Here is a 13,715-nt window from a genome sequence, read left to right on the forward strand (position 1 = left end):
CATGCCACTACCCTGATAAAAGAGGAAAATCCCCTGCGGGGGCTTCACATAATGTCGAGGAATATATTGAGCCACGAGGATTTGGCAAAGGCTAAGGGAGGAGGATTCAACCGGCGTCTTGGTGGTGAAGCCGAGGCAATACCCCCGAAGAACTTCCGTCAATCAGCATCCTAGTTAGAATGGATGGCTTCAGTGACCCCGGTTGGTCTCTCCGGACTATCCCCCGCAAAGGCTAAGTGCGGCCTAGCTTGCTAAGTGCTAGGCCAAGGTCTCGATTCTCCCATAGCAGATTGTGGGTGGTCATGGCATCTTCTTGGGGAAACTCCGCTGGGGTACTCCGGATCATGATCCGCGGGAGTTGAGCTACAGATGGCATTGGCATTTACGACTCGGTAATTTTCCACCGGAACCAGCTGTCTTTTTTCCTGTTTAAGGCGTAGAGCTAGTGAGATAAACGGTGTTCATAGGTTATGATGGTTCCGCGGTCATGTACAGTGGTTGTGTTCTGGCATCCTCCGACCATCTTAAAAGACCGCATACCCCAGTTCGACTCCGCACCTTACCTCTACATTTGAATATTGGTGACCTGCCGCTCCAGAGCTGTGGGGAACTATTCACCTGATAAGATTGTTGCGTTGGGCGCCCAACATGCTCTTGCCTCCAGCGTGGTATCAGGTAAGGTCATATATCATCATTGAACTAGGCGCTCCGGAAAAACTAAGCAGAGCAGTTCCTGGTTGGCGTTTTCGCCTCCGTCGGATCATTCCTCTATGGATGTGAGTGACATCCCACGGAAGGGGACCTGGACGCCGCAGCTGACTCTATATCGTCTTAAGATGATCTGGGTGTGATCGCGGAGGTCATTGCATCTGAATCGTTCATGTCGAAGTTTGAAGCAAATGATACTCAAACGTGTGTCTTTCTCAGCTTCCAGAGTACATTGTACAACTGCTAACTGGACTAGTGGACTGGTAGTTTCTATGTTCACAGCCGGCGCGTTCTTCGGAGCAGCTGGCGCAGGTCCCAGTGGTGACAGCCTCGGAAGACGATGGACCATCATCGTCGGTTGCGTCGTTTTCTGTCTTGGTGGAGCTCTTCAGACAGGAGCGCAGACGGTGGATTACCTATACAGTGGAAGATTTTTGGCCGGATTTGGGTGAGTCAATTACCGTGGAGTACGTAGAATTCCGTACTTAATGACATTGACAGTGTCGGTTTCCTTACCATGATTGTTCCGCTGTACCAGGCTGAAATCTGCCATCCTGATATTCGGGGTCGCGTGACAGCTTTGCAACAATTTATGTTGGGAGTCGGTTCCCTATGTGCGGCTTGGATTTCATACGGCACGTACATCGGCTTCGACCCGACGGACAACACCCAGTGGCGGTTGCCTCTGGGTTTGCAGATTGCCCCTGCCGTGGTTTTGGGTCTGTTGATTATGCTCTTCCCCGAGGTCAGCATACTTCTACCCTTGGGAAAATCTACCATTAACTTGTAAACAGTCTCCCCGTTGGCTGATTGACCACGGGCGAAATGAGGAAGGTCTGAAGACACTAGCAAAACTGCACGCGCATGGCAATGAGAACGACGCCTGGGTTGTTGCGGAGTACAACCAAATCAGGGAAAGTATCACGTTCGAGCATGAACACGAAGCCAAGTCCTACAAAGAGTTGTTCACTTCCAGATCGTCGTTCCGCCGCCTGTTCCTCTGCTGCGCTATACAGGCCTCGGTACAGATGACCGGTGTATCCGCTATCCAGTAAGCCGACAAGCTCGACAGAGTCGGGTGGCACAGGCGCTGACTGAATCCGCAGGTATTACTCCGTGACAATCTATGGGCAGATCGGAATCGAGGGTGATGAAACACTGCGATACCAAGCGATTAACTCAGTGATTGCCCTTGTAGCACAGTTCCTGTGCATTTTATTTATCGATCGTTTCGGTCGTCGTTGGTCTTTGATCGGCGGAAACCTCGGAAATGCGGTAACATTTATAATAGCGTGTGTTCTTCTGGCGAAGTTCCCTCCAGAAGTCAACAATACTGGTGCACACTGGGGCTTCATCATCATGACGTGGTTGTACAATTTCTCTTTCTCGTGCACCTGCGGCCCACTGTCATGGATCATACCAGCCGAAGTATTCGATACTCGAACACGTTCCAAGGGTGTGTCAATTGCTACAATGACGTCCTTTGCATTCAACACTATGATTGGCCAAGTGACGCCCATTGCGATGACAAACGTTCGGTATCGGTATTACTTTCTGTTCATCATTTGCAACTTCACTAATGCGGTGTTTTTCTGGATGCTTTTGCCCGAAACAAAGAAGCTCCCACTCGAGGAGATGAACTATTTGTTCAGCAATGCTCCGTGGTTCGTTCCTGGAACCAAGAAAGAAAATTATCTCCCCCATGACCTGGAGCGCAGACTGGAGGAGCAGGAAGAGAAGCGCGAAGCGTTTGCGGCGCACAGAGAGTAGGGGATTAGTATGGAAAAAAGAGCAAATGTGCCAAGCCATTAACATGGAATGGGGCGGGCGATGTTGTACGTATCTCAGCTTATATATTGCGTATCAGACATATACAGATCTTAAACTTGGATATTGGCGCTTAAACATGCTAGTTAGTAACTGGGGATGATAGTCCACTTTTGAATAGTTAAAATCCAGGTTGATTTGACGGTTCCTAACTTGCTAGGTCTGTATGAAAAATCGGCCATATAAATTCTTAGGGGCGGTATGGGACCGGTCCAAGTTATTTGCAAGGAAATGACAGTGTACATAGGCCGTGACCTTTATATCATGGTGCCCGAATAAACAGCTATATGAACGCATCATTCGGAATCCGAGTCATAGCCGGCCAGGCCAAGTGACAATGAAGGCGGTTGGACAGGCCCTCTATCTTGAGTTTGCTCCTGGCTGATTGTCTTAGAGTCACTTTCAGGGTCCGGTACCTTGCGAGATGTTTGGTCTTGAGATTTGTCCGCCGGCGCTTGGTTTTTCTCTTTTGGTCCCTTCGGATCCGGACTCACTTTCAACGGTGGGGAGGCACCGTCGGGATTCTCGGTTGTCGACTTGCGCTTCTTCCCTGGAACGAGAAGATCTTTTGTTTTATCACGTCGACGTTTGCGCGCCGGGATCTTCCAATCTTCTCCCTCTGCGGTGGGAGCAACGTCTGCCGAACCTTCTTCTAGAAATGTTTTCTCGGCCTCCTCGCGTTGTCGACGGAACAATTCCAGTTGTTCGGCAGTCTCTTTCTTGACAGCAGCCTCTTGGGCACGTGTTGACTCCATTATGGAGTCCAGGAACTCAACCTCGTCCTCGTCGAGAGAGCGGAACTGGTTTTTCAACTTTATTCGCTCCTCAAATGCTTCTTGTTTCGCCACTTGAGTACGCAGAAGAATCACCCTAACATGTCAATCCAAGACGTTCTTGTATAGCCTGCCTCCATTGAAGGCTCTCCATAAACACAGCACTCACTTTTGTTCTGCTGTAGGACTTCATATAAGCTTTTGCCGCCATCTTGCTTCCCCAGCTCCGCTTTCCGCCTCCGTTCTTCCTCCAACTCTTGCTGAACCCGAAGCCATTCCTCATCACGTTCGATCGGTTCTTGGTCCGTACCAGCAGACACGAACCCGGACGACATTGTACAGGCTATTAAGCAACGAGGAGGCACGTGTCAAGAAGACGGAGTAGCTCGGGATCGGCAGCAAAAACGGGAAACGGGATAAGAAGGCCTAATGTATGCGATGTGTGGGGGCCAGCCGACAGTATCCTTTTTTACCCGACCTCTAAAAGACTGGGCCGATTTAAGAGGGTCGGTAAATATGTTAGATGCGAGAAAGCTGCAGAGAAACAGCGCGTCATGGAAGGAAACCCACCGGCCCGGCAGAACCATAGGCGGTGAGGGCCGATTGGCCTGAGACCAAGTGGAGCCTGAGGGTTTAGGCAAAATCCACCTGACCGCCAATCACATCATCGGTTCTACACTTTCGCCCTCGGACACGGTGGCATTGAAGGGTGTGAATTCACCACCATCGTGATGTTCTCTAGTCCGAGAAGATTCCACAGGGCCGATCCTCTGCCGTCCCAGATCAAGCTTTGTCCAGTGTGCACTGAGCGAGACCCTCCGCGGCTGGGTAAAATGGTCCCGTTGCTCGGGTAATATGGACAATCTTCTGCCCGCCGGCCACCGATTTCTTCGCAATCCTCCCCCACAAGTGCCTGGAGGGGCATTGGTTGCCCCTCCATCGTCATCGTCCCCGCGGGTTGGACCTGCCTTGCGTCTTTCGGCCCTCCGTTCCCCGTCCCGATTATAAAGTTGGCCGTTTTCCCTGCCCACTGATCCCCCAAGTTTCTTCTTCCATATATTTTAGATTGTCACGTATCTCTTCCTCTGCAGCTTCATATTATATTCAGCCAAAATGTCGAGCCTCGAGCACACCAAGTAGGTCCCTCCTTCGTTTCCCTTGCAGAAGCTTTATGGAGTATGCGAGTGACCGGGTTCAAACTAACAGATTCTCTTGTGAATACACAGGAAGGTCTACACCCTGAACACCGGTGACAAGATCCCCGCTCTGGGTCTTGGAACTTGGCAGTCAAAGCCCAACGAGGTTCGGGAGGCCGTGAAGAATGCCCTCCTCAAGGGTTACCGCCACATCGACACGTATGTCGTGATCCCGCTAAATACTGCGTATCGTGGAATCGCCCGTATTAACAACCAACCCCAGTGCCCTGGCCTACGGTAACGAAGCCGAAGTCGGTGCCGGTATCAAAGACTCCGGTGTTCCCCGCAGCGAGATCTGGATCACCACCAAGCTTGATAACACCTGGCACCACCGTGTCCAGGATGGTATTGAATCCTCCCTCAACAGTCTCGGCACTGACTACGTCGACCTCTACCTTGTTCACTGGCCCAGCTCAACGGACCCCAATGACAAGTCGAAGCACCTCCCTGACTGGGACTTCATCAAGACCTGGTATGGCCGTATCTCACCACAATTTCATCGAGAAGTCCGCACTGACGAATTCCAGGCAAGAGATGCAGAAGCTTCCTGCCACTGGCAAGGTCCGTAACATTGGTGTTTCTAACTTCGGCATCAAGAACCTTGAGAAGCTCCTGAACGATCCCAGCTGCAAGATCGTCCCCGCTGTGAACCAGATCGAGCTGCACCCTAACAACCCTTCGCCTAAGCTGGTTGCCTACAACACCTCCAAGGGCATTCACTCGACCGGTTACTCTTGCCTCGGCTCCACCGACTCTCCCCTCTACAAGGACCCCACTCTTCTGCAGCTTGCGGAGAAGAAGGGCAAGACCCCTCAGCAGGTCCTGCTCTCCTGGGGTCTCCAGAAGGGATGGAGTGTTATCCCCAAGTCGGTCAACAAGGCTCGCATTGATGCTAACTTCGAGCTTGACGGCTGGGATCTCACTGCTGATGAGATCAACCAGCTGGATAACCTGAAGGATCGCTTCAAGGTCTGCGGTGACAGCTGGCTGCCCATCAAGGTTTTCTTTGGCGACGATGAGTAAATGATCTGATATAAAATAATGATGTCCAGGCGTGGTACTTACAAGAGATATAGATATGAAAAATCTAAACTATAAAGGTGTTAGACTATTCTAAAAATGCATCAATTATGAACAGCCCTGGCACATATGGTCGTAGTCTGCACATATACTCCGTAATACCAAAGAAGTCCTCCGTGTGGATGACTCAGCTGCGGCACGTGGCGATCAGGTGCAGCACCGCCACAGCGTGCCGTCATCTCCAGGCACCCCCTCCTCGTCCCTTTCTTCCTACTTCCATCATTCCAAGGATGGTTCATCCATCTTGCTACCACCTCTAGATACTTTTCTCTCCGGATAAGTGCCAGGATGCCTCCTTCTAGTGGGCACCTGCTGCTCCCCAAGTTGTGGAGAGCAGCTAGGTGAGTCATGCTACTCCTCGACATACTAGTTACTTCCCGTGTTGCTGACACTCACCCCTTAGGTTTGCCTATGCGAAGGCCTACAAGGCGATCAGAACCAAATTCCCTGAACAAGTTCAGCAAGGAACTCTACGGTTGCAGCCGGCATACGCGCGCATTACGCCCCGACAGCCGATCAACCGCGCTGCCGCCATCCGCCAGGCTCGGAGCCGTCATTTCTCAACTCGCGCATCCAGCTTCGTCTCGTATATTCGGACTGGACTCCAGGGTGATCGGGCGACTTATCAGACCTCCAGAGTAGCAGCTAACATCAACCGCTTGACGTCGCGGGCACCTTTCGCCTCGACTCTTCGTCCGAACCTGACTGGCGGAACTCTAGGCCGGACAGCAGGTGGCTATGCGATTGGCGCTGGCCGGCTTGGTGGTGCGCGGTATTTCTCTCATGGACCGGCTGCACCAGCCCAGGTCATTAATAATGTATCGATGGGCGTGCGTGCCTTCTTCCTGTCTGGACAGAAGGCTCGCTTTGATGGCATTGACCCTATCACCGGCAACAAGAAGTACAAGACTGTCACTGTTCTCCAGGACCAGGCTGAGCGCCAGATGAATGCAATTCCTCGCGATGCTCCTGGTTCGTTTGTTGATTTCCAGATCTCCCCCACCATTACTGCCTTCGGGCTCCAGAAGAAATTCGCCCCCAGCGCTGCATTCGAACCCGAGACCTTGAACGCTGATGTCTTGGATGTGCTCTCTGGGGACTTTGCGCGTGCTTTGAAGGATCTTGCCGTTGTGCTTAATGATCTCAAATGTCTCTCTGCGCTGGGCGACCTGCCGATATTACTTCACGACCGGTCCACGATCCGCGTCCGATTCCCCGGGTGTGATGCAGAAACAGTCGAACAACTCTGTGACGAGGTTGGGGTTCAGCGAGGAAAGATCGTTCAGGATGAAGATTTCAATATTCGCACTGGCGCCGATCTGGCCTTACTGTTCCCGTTTGCCCCCAGCGTAGCCCCATCATCCGACACAGAGGAATACTTCTTCAAGGAAGCGCCCACAGAGTCACGGGCGGCAGACGAGGTTGACTGGCAGGCAATGTTGACCGCTTCAGCAAACCATACGGGCTCATCTCCGTCTCAATCCCACCCTCTGCTGAGTTTCGAAGATGTTCCAATGTTTGGCGAGAACCCTTGGCTTACATCATCCTCTGGATACTCAAGTATTAACATCAGTGAACTTGGGGACAGGGCCTTTTTCCCGGAAGTTGCAGCCGGCGCCCCGCAAAGCTCATCTGAGTATGATGGCAGCGATGGGATCCGTCTGTTTCTTAGAGAATGTGATAAGGCTGCGGCGCGTTGTTGATCTTTGTGGCGATGGATATGGACACAGGCTTTGACAGCCATCTCATATGTTCCTCTTTGTTTGTTGCTTGCATTTAATACAGATATCCTACCTAGGTCAACGACATTCCTACACAATGTTCACTTGGTCTCGTAGAACATCACATGCTTCTTGTTACATAGTCATGGCCAGGTCTGATACCCGCTCACCCCATGGATCGAATAATCGGCACGACGATCTTCCTCGATGGAGATCTCGGGCCGCGGGCCGGCTGAATTGTACACCTTAAGGTCCTGCAAGGGGCTTGAAGACCGTCTCTTCGCATCTTGGCAGCCCATCTTCGAGAATGGATTTGCGTTCGAAGCTCTATCGGCCTCGACAATGTTGATCAAGCAAGCGAAGGGATGTTGAATGATGTAAAAATTTTCCATTAATATACTAACGAATTCCCTACCCAGGAGAATGTATGGCTGTGTACGGCGGAAAAATCGAACAGGGTAGCCGTATAGATGAAACAGATCCTGTTTGAAGCCCGGCTTTTCTTCACCCCGCAGTCGCTCTCTACATTGCACCGCTTGTACCTGGTCATCATAACTTATTTCCGTCTCCACAATCAATTCTGGTCATGAAGCTTTCCCGAGTAGTCCTAGGTGTTAGCCTTTATTGTGGCACAAGTTGTTGGACACCAGATATGACGCCTACCGACAGTGGGCGTAAGGCTGCAGAAGGTGGCTTTTCCTCTGTTACCTGCCCTGCATAATATCCACTTCCCAAGTCATATGGTCATGCGCAATGTCTGATTCAGTAACTAGTGGCCTACCTAGCCAAGGTTCCGGGCTCATCGGGAGGATCTCAGGATGCGCTAACCCGCAGTAACAAATATCAAGGCCCAATTTACCCCAGTATAATGACGATCATCCAGCTTTACACTATTCTGGTGACGGAGAGTCCGTCTTTGTCTCTTAAGACACCATCTCCGGTGTCTTGAAGATGGCACACGAACGAAACAGAAGGCACAGAATGGATGCGTATGTTTCATTTCGCTTTAGCCGGACTTTCTTCATCCGCCTCCCTGTCCGTCTAGTGATCTCGCCATACCATTTTGGCTGTATGCAGTCTGATCTGAGATATAAAATGGGCCCGTTGACCCGCCTACACGAAGAAGACCAAGCCAAGCGACTTCACCAACATCAATACACTCTTTTCAGTTCTTTTCTAGCAGACCCCGGCGGATCCCTGCACTTTCCAACTATTTTCGTCTCCCATTCACTATGCAGACCGTCAATATGCGAGCCCTGTGGGCTCTTGCACCCGCTCTTTTCCCTGCTGTGGGCGCTCTTCCCGCTGCAAGCTCTACTCCCACTGGATCCTCTCCGGCGGGTTCATCGAGCACCCCATCTCCAACTGCGGCGCCTGGTGGGAATCCATTTGAGGGATACCAACAATATGCCAACCCGTACTACAAGTCTGAGGTTCTGAGCAACGCGGTCCCCTCCATGACGGGCTCGCTCGCGCAGCAAGCGAGCGCCGCCGCTGAGGTCCCGTCGTTCTTCTGGCTGTTTGTCTTTCATTGATAGATACGTGGTTTTTATCAGGCTGCTAATAGTATATTCTCAGCGATACGGCCGACAAGGTCCCTCAAATGGGCACTTTCCTAAAGAATATCCAGGCGGCAAACGCTGATGGCGCCAACCCCCCGAATGCGGGTATTTTTGTCGTCTATGACCTACCTGACCGCGACTGTGCCGCCCTGGCCAGTAACGGCGAGTATGCTATCGCTGATGGCGGTGTCGCCAAGTATAAGGCGTATATCGACTCGATTAAGAAGCAGCTCAACACCTACTCGGATGTCCAGAACATTCTTATTATCGGTGAGTACTAGGAAATTATATGCAAACGAGATGACTAAATAGAGGCTAATGACGGGTAGAACCGGACAGTCTGGCGAATTTGGTCACCAACTTGGACGTCGAGAAGTGTGCGAATGCCCATGATGCCTATCTGGAGTGCACCAACTACGCCATCACCGAGTTGAACTTGCCCAATGTAGCAATGTATCTTGACGCTGGTAAGATATCCCCTCATGGAATTCTTCTTGTCATAGGGTGTTCATATTGTCAACAGGTCACGCCGGTTGGTTGGGCTGGCCCGCCAACATTGGCCCTGCTGCTACGCTGTACGCTGGAGTTTACAAGAACGCGTCGTCCCCTGCCGCTGTCCGCGGACTGGCAACCAACGTGGCCAACTATAACGCCTTCTCGATCGATACCTGCCCGTCGTACACCACCGAGAACGACGTCTGCGACGAGAAGAGCTTCATCAACAACTTTGCGCCTGAGTTGAAGAGTGCAGGTTTTGATGCGCACTTTATTGTCGATACTGGTAAGGACTCTTCCGCTCCTGGGTTCCATCCCTTGGGTGTCGATAGATGGATGGATGGATCTAACATACTTACTAGGTCGCAATGGCAACCAGCCCACTGGACAGAACGAGTGGGGCGACTGGTGCAATGTCAAGAACACCGGCTTCGGCGTTCGTCCCACGACTGACACTGGAGATGAGCTGGTAGACGCCTTTGTCTGGGTTAAGCCTGGTGGTGAAAGCGACGGTACTTCGGACACCTCTGCTGAGCGTTATGACGCCCATTGCGGCCTCGATGATGCTTTGAAGCCAGCTCCCGAGGCTGGTACTTGGTTCCAGGTGAATCCCAAAGAACAACATTCTTGAGTAGAACTAATGGGTATTTGTGCAGGCATACTTTGAGCAGCTCGTGACGAACGCGAACCCTCCCTTGTCAAGCTAGACATTTCGCCTTGTGACTTTGTATGATGGGTGCAGATAGTCAGATTATTGTATATAAGTGTTTAGGATGTGTGAATGAAGAGAGGTAGAAATGTCTCTGTCGATAGGTGGTTAAGTTAATCACTGCTGTAGCCTTAGTAAATCCAATGAAGGCGGTAAGCAGTATTGGCAGAAACTCACCGCCCACCCCGCGCTAAACCCAAGGAGGGGCGGCCGCTGATAACAGAAGAACGGGAATCATTTGAGATTCACAACTCTGCATCTACCCGTTCATCTTCCGTGGTTCTCACTCCACCCCAATCCTTGTTTGTCTAGCTGGAGTTGTGGCGGTTGGATGCTCTGAGGGAGATTATTCCACCTGTACAGTTCTGGGGGCTCTCCTGCTCAGCCTGGGGGAAATCTGACCCAGTCGCCTCTCTCAGTAGCTGCTACAGACAAATCACTACGGTCGTCTTTCGTTCAGCATCTTCTCTCGGGATTTTGGTCAAGTTTCATACACGATGATGGAAGATTTCAACAGCGAGACTGACAGTGACTACACCAGTTACTGGCGGGACTGGGTAAGTCAACCTTTTTCTTTCTGTTGCTTCTGGGCCTTGGTGGACTGGTGCTTGCCTGTGCGGCTGCTGCGCTGGGGGATGTGAATGCGGTTGGGGAAAGCATCCAAGAGTTGAAAAGGAACTATGGTAACTGCAAAGTGTCCTGGCTTCCTCTCTTCTGCGATATTCCGCCCTCTTTCCATCAGGACCAATCCATCCATCCTTTGACGCACACTCGCCAGCATGGTGCTTTTCGGCTCTGATACAGAGTCGGTCTCTCCTTTAGTGGAGCTGACCGAATATGACTCGCATGCAACCGAGAGCCCTGTACGCTCGAGGCCATCTACTCCCTTCGACAACGAAGCTGCCAATCGCAATGCTGCCCCCGGGTCCTATCTGTTTTATTTGCCATTGCCCCGCCAAGTCGTTACTAACTGGCGTTCGCAGTTCATCTCTTCTCGTGGTAACGAATACTTTTGCGAGATCGATGAGGAATATTTGACTGATCGCTTCAACCTGACTGGTTTGAACACTGAGGTCCCTTACTACCAGTACGCTTTGGATCTGGTGACCGACGTTTTCGATGTCGACGCCGATGATGACCTCCGTGAACAAATCGAAAAGTCAGCTCGCCACCTCTATGGATTGGTCCACGCCAGATACATTGTGACTACTCGCGGCCTTGCCAAAATGGTGAGTGATTGTTTGGGCCATATCCTAATGGTCGGGAACTAACCAAATCTAGGTTGACAAGTACAAGAAGGGCGATTTCGGCAAGTGCCCCCGTGTCATGTGTGAAGGCCACCCTCTGCTACCCATGGGTCAGCATGATATTCCCAGCATGAGCACTGTCCGTCTGTACTGCCCCAAGTGCGAAGATATCTACAATCCAAAGTCCTCTCGTCATGCGGCCATCGACGGCGCCTACTTCGGTACTTCCTTCCACAGCATGCTGTTTCAGGTCTACCCCGCTCTTGTCCCGGAGAAGAGCATCCGTCGCTATGAGCCTCGCATCTACGGATTCAGGGTTCATGCTGCTGCGGCCCTTGCTCGCTGGCAAGACCAGTACCGTGATGATATGAAGGCGCGTCTTCGCAACGCCGGCGTCGAGGTCAAATACGCCGAGGAGAGTGAACATGAAGAAGAGGAAGACGACGACGAATCTCAGAGTGTTGACACCAAGGAAGAGCATTTGGCTGGTGATGCGGCCTCGGGTCGTATGGATCTGGGCCATTAAGTATCATCCCCAGTTTCAATGTAATGCATTGTGCGGGAGTTGCTGGTTCTGTGCCTGTTACCATATCTGACCAGTGCTGCATATTTACACGAACTCTTTCAGGCAGATTGCTCATCATCCGGAGAGCCGATTACGAGCTTCCAAACCTCATCATGCTCAACTAGCACTCTGTTGTGATCACTGTTTCCTCCAAAGTGGCTGTTTGGCTTGCTTGGGCTTTGGTATGACTTTGGGCCCTTTTCGCCAGCTTTCCGCTTTGTTTATCTCCTGTTTTTCACGATGGAATTCCGCTTCTTTACCAGGCGTATAATGGGGTCTCGTCCATTTCATGTATCTGCATTATGATCACGAACACTGGTGACAGGCGTTGGAAGTCGGAAAATGGCTGGTCTATTTTTCTTTCCTTCTGATGTGCACTAGTTTCATGTATGCTCTACCAATGTGTTCTGTCGACACAGGTAAGAGCTCAATAATAATGGTTCCAACTCAGTCCCGTCTGTCTAGTAATATAGCCCTGCTCTCGGCTCGTGAAGCGGACAACGCATGTGCCTCCGTAGTATATAATGAGAACCCTTTCCACTCGTCAAATTCTGTAGAGAATATCCCATCTAAGGTCTACGCCGATTCCATCACTCGTAGCTTTTCCAAAACAAAGATGATACCTCTGGCCAGTTCATCTCCCTTCTCCCAAGCCTCATCATGCTGTCCCGTCAGATCCAACAGCTCGACAGCTCGACCCGGCGAAACAGCCTCCCATCTCCGTAGAGCGGTCCGCATCGCATCCCTCTGTTCGAGATCTACAAGGCCATCCTCCGACGAATGAGCTAACACAGCCAATCGCCCGGACACTCCCCATCCTCCCTCCACACCTTCCTCACCATCCACAACCGCCGGTGACGCCGCATCCCAACCGTTCTCATCGGCCCCAAAAGCCCCCTCGATGATCTCCTGGTAGGCAGCAACACCAGGATGCATATCCCGTATGAGACGGATATTGTATATCCCCGCCATTCCGAGAATGGCCCGCGGCACAGAAACATCATTAGCACTGCGGAACCGTCCCATCACTGATTGAAAGGCCAGGATGGCGCCGCAGCTATGACCAACGAGGACGTAGCGATCACCGAAGCCGTACCGGGCCTGCAGGAAAGCGAGGGCGGCTTGGACATCCTTGATGTGGTCCGGGTGCTTTGCGGTACGGAGGTCGTGTATTAGCGTGGATTTAGGGTCTTGGGGGTGGTCTGGATGCTCGCTGAGACGGTAGGAGATTGATGCGATGCCGGCTATGGGGAGGGGGGCCGTATTGTTCCTGATCTTAGGGCTGAGAAGGTTGGATATGGGGGCAAGATAGTTGGTGGATGTTTGAGTAGGATCGCGCCAGGCGCCGCCGTGAATCAGCCTAGTTGGATTGTTAGTTTCGTGGTCGTTTGGACTGTGGTGAGTGTGGCGGTCAGGGAGAGGCTTACACTAGCCAGTAGCCTGTGTTGGAGGGCTGGGCGAAGGTGGTGACGGTAACTGTTTGGAGGGAGCTGTCCGTGCCGTAGGGGAGAGTTTCTGTGCCCATTTTGGAAGTCCAATGGTTGGTATACTTCACTCTGGTTCTAATATATAGAGTTTATCGTGGGGAGTGTTGCAGGAGGGGTTTTCGTCGATGGTTAGTATGATACATGGAATGCGGTAGGTCACATGATGCAGTCTTCCACGACCACGCAGGATTCAGACGCGTGGTTGCTGGCAGGCTATCACGCCGGCGGTAACTTAGGGAAATAAAGCCGTGGACTGTATACAAAACTCGATATCAGACGAGACGACGAAGATCATGTATTGGTGGTGCTCTTGGCAGGCTAACCGCTTCGGGCACTAGGCGGTGG

General features: G+C 51.7%; 8 protein-coding genes across 8 annotated transcripts; 6 read left to right on the forward strand and 2 right to left on the reverse strand.

Moving 5' to 3' along the window:
* Positions 1 to 648: 648 nt before the first annotated feature.
* Positions 649 to 2,478, forward strand: BDV59DRAFT_207368 (sugar porter family MFS transporter; the record flags this gene model as incomplete). Its single annotated transcript, XM_073694988.1, has 7 exons — positions 649 to 675; positions 731 to 776; positions 837 to 912; positions 965 to 1,156; positions 1,210 to 1,453; positions 1,503 to 1,759; positions 1,815 to 2,478. The coding sequence occupies 7 exons, from the start codon at positions 649 to 651 to the stop codon at positions 2,476 to 2,478; spliced, it is 1,506 nt and encodes a 501-aa protein (XP_073548649.1).
* A 109-nt stretch (positions 2,479 to 2,587) lies between these two features.
* Positions 2,588 to 3,826, reverse strand: BDV59DRAFT_176387 (N-terminal domain of NEFA-interacting nuclear protein NIP30-domain-containing protein). The gene is made up of 2 exons (XM_073689423.1): positions 3,478 to 3,826; positions 2,588 to 3,382 (listed from the first exon to the last, which is right to left on the reverse strand). The coding sequence occupies exons 1-2, from the start codon at positions 3,641 to 3,643 to the stop codon at positions 2,832 to 2,834; spliced, it is 717 nt and encodes a 238-aa protein (XP_073548650.1). The 5' UTR covers positions 3,644 to 3,826; the 3' UTR covers positions 2,588 to 2,831.
* A 595-nt stretch (positions 3,827 to 4,421) lies between these two features.
* On the forward strand, positions 4,422 to 7,287 carry BDV59DRAFT_192708 (NADP-dependent oxidoreductase domain-containing protein; the record flags this gene model as incomplete). The annotated part of the gene is made up of 6 exons (XM_073692095.1): positions 4,422 to 4,444; positions 4,535 to 4,663; positions 4,728 to 4,976; positions 5,032 to 5,473; positions 5,557 to 5,561; positions 5,988 to 7,287. The coding sequence occupies 6 exons, from the start codon at positions 4,422 to 4,424 to the stop codon at positions 7,285 to 7,287; spliced, it is 2,148 nt and encodes a 715-aa protein (XP_073548651.1).
* A 41-nt stretch (positions 7,288 to 7,328) lies between these two features.
* On the forward strand, positions 7,329 to 7,632 carry BDV59DRAFT_176391 (uncharacterized protein). The gene has a single exon (XM_073689424.1). The coding sequence runs from the start codon at positions 7,334 to 7,336 to the stop codon at positions 7,553 to 7,555; it is 222 nt and encodes a 73-aa protein (XP_073548652.1). The 5' UTR covers positions 7,329 to 7,333; the 3' UTR covers positions 7,556 to 7,632.
* A 198-nt stretch (positions 7,633 to 7,830) lies between these two features.
* BDV59DRAFT_18308 (uncharacterized protein) lies at positions 7,831 to 8,396 on the forward strand. The gene is made up of 2 exons (XM_073690438.1): positions 7,831 to 7,994; positions 8,079 to 8,396. Exons 1-2 carry the CDS (start codon positions 7,892 to 7,894, stop codon positions 8,252 to 8,254), a joined length of 279 nt encoding a protein of 92 aa, XP_073548653.1. The 5' UTR covers positions 7,831 to 7,891; the 3' UTR covers positions 8,255 to 8,396.
* Positions 8,397 to 8,552: 156 nt separating this feature from the next.
* On the forward strand, positions 8,553 to 10,069 carry BDV59DRAFT_192709 (glycoside hydrolase family 6 protein; the record flags this gene model as incomplete). The annotated part of the gene is made up of 6 exons (XM_073692096.1): positions 8,553 to 8,824; positions 8,884 to 9,137; positions 9,197 to 9,334; positions 9,391 to 9,648; positions 9,725 to 9,966; positions 10,019 to 10,069. The coding sequence occupies 6 exons, from the start codon at positions 8,553 to 8,555 to the stop codon at positions 10,067 to 10,069; spliced, it is 1,215 nt and encodes a 404-aa protein (XP_073548654.1).
* Positions 10,070 to 10,850: 781 nt separating this feature from the next.
* Positions 10,851 to 11,844, forward strand: BDV59DRAFT_201213 (casein kinase II subunit beta; the record flags this gene model as incomplete). The annotated part of the gene is made up of 2 exons (XM_073693750.1): positions 10,851 to 11,300; positions 11,353 to 11,844. The coding sequence occupies 2 exons, from the start codon at positions 10,851 to 10,853 to the stop codon at positions 11,842 to 11,844; spliced, it is 942 nt and encodes a 313-aa protein (XP_073548655.1).
* Positions 11,845 to 12,150: 306 nt separating this feature from the next.
* On the reverse strand, positions 12,151 to 13,619 carry BDV59DRAFT_18316 (arylformamidase). The gene is made up of 2 exons (XM_073690445.1): positions 13,311 to 13,619; positions 12,151 to 13,243 (listed from the first exon to the last, which is right to left on the reverse strand). Exons 1-2 carry the CDS (start codon positions 13,406 to 13,408, stop codon positions 12,460 to 12,462), a joined length of 882 nt encoding a protein of 293 aa, XP_073548656.1. The 5' UTR covers positions 13,409 to 13,619; the 3' UTR covers positions 12,151 to 12,459.
* Positions 13,620 to 13,715: the final 96 nt, after the last annotated feature.

This window comes from Aspergillus ambiguus (genome assembly GCF_047715705.1).
Source record: "Aspergillus ambiguus strain CBS 117.58 unplaced genomic scaffold BDV59scaffold_12, whole genome shotgun sequence".
In the NCBI taxonomy this organism is placed as follows: Eukaryota; Fungi; Ascomycota; class Eurotiomycetes; order Eurotiales; family Aspergillaceae; genus Aspergillus; species Aspergillus ambiguus.

Excerpts from the sequence above, each read along its gene's own strand:
- BDV59DRAFT_18316 (XM_073690445.1), bottom strand. The coding sequence starts at position 13,408 with ATGGGCACAGAAACTCTCCCCTACGGCACGGACAGCTCCCTCCAAACA. Across the intron at positions 13,244-13,310 it reads AACACAGGCTACTGGCTAGT|GCTGATTCACGGCGGCGCCT; the intron begins GTAAGCCTCTCC and ends CAATCCAACTAG.
- BDV59DRAFT_176387 (XM_073689423.1), bottom strand. The coding sequence starts at position 3,643 with ATGTCGTCCGGGTTCGTGTCTGCTGGTACGGACCAAGAACCGATCGAA. Across the intron at positions 3,383-3,477 it reads AGTCCTACAGCAGAACAAAA|TGGCGAAACAAGAAGCATTT; the intron begins GTGAGTGCTGTG and ends TGCGTACTCAAG.
- BDV59DRAFT_176391 (XM_073689424.1), top strand. The coding sequence starts at position 7,334 with ATGTTCCTCTTTGTTTGTTGCTTGCATTTAATACAGATATCCTACCTA.
- BDV59DRAFT_18308 (XM_073690438.1), top strand. The coding sequence starts at position 7,892 with ATGAAGCTTTCCCGAGTAGTCCTAGGTGTTAGCCTTTATTGTGGCACA. Across the intron at positions 7,995-8,078 it reads TGGGCGTAAGGCTGCAGAAG|TGGCCTACCTAGCCAAGGTT; the intron begins GTGGCTTTTCCT and ends TTCAGTAACTAG.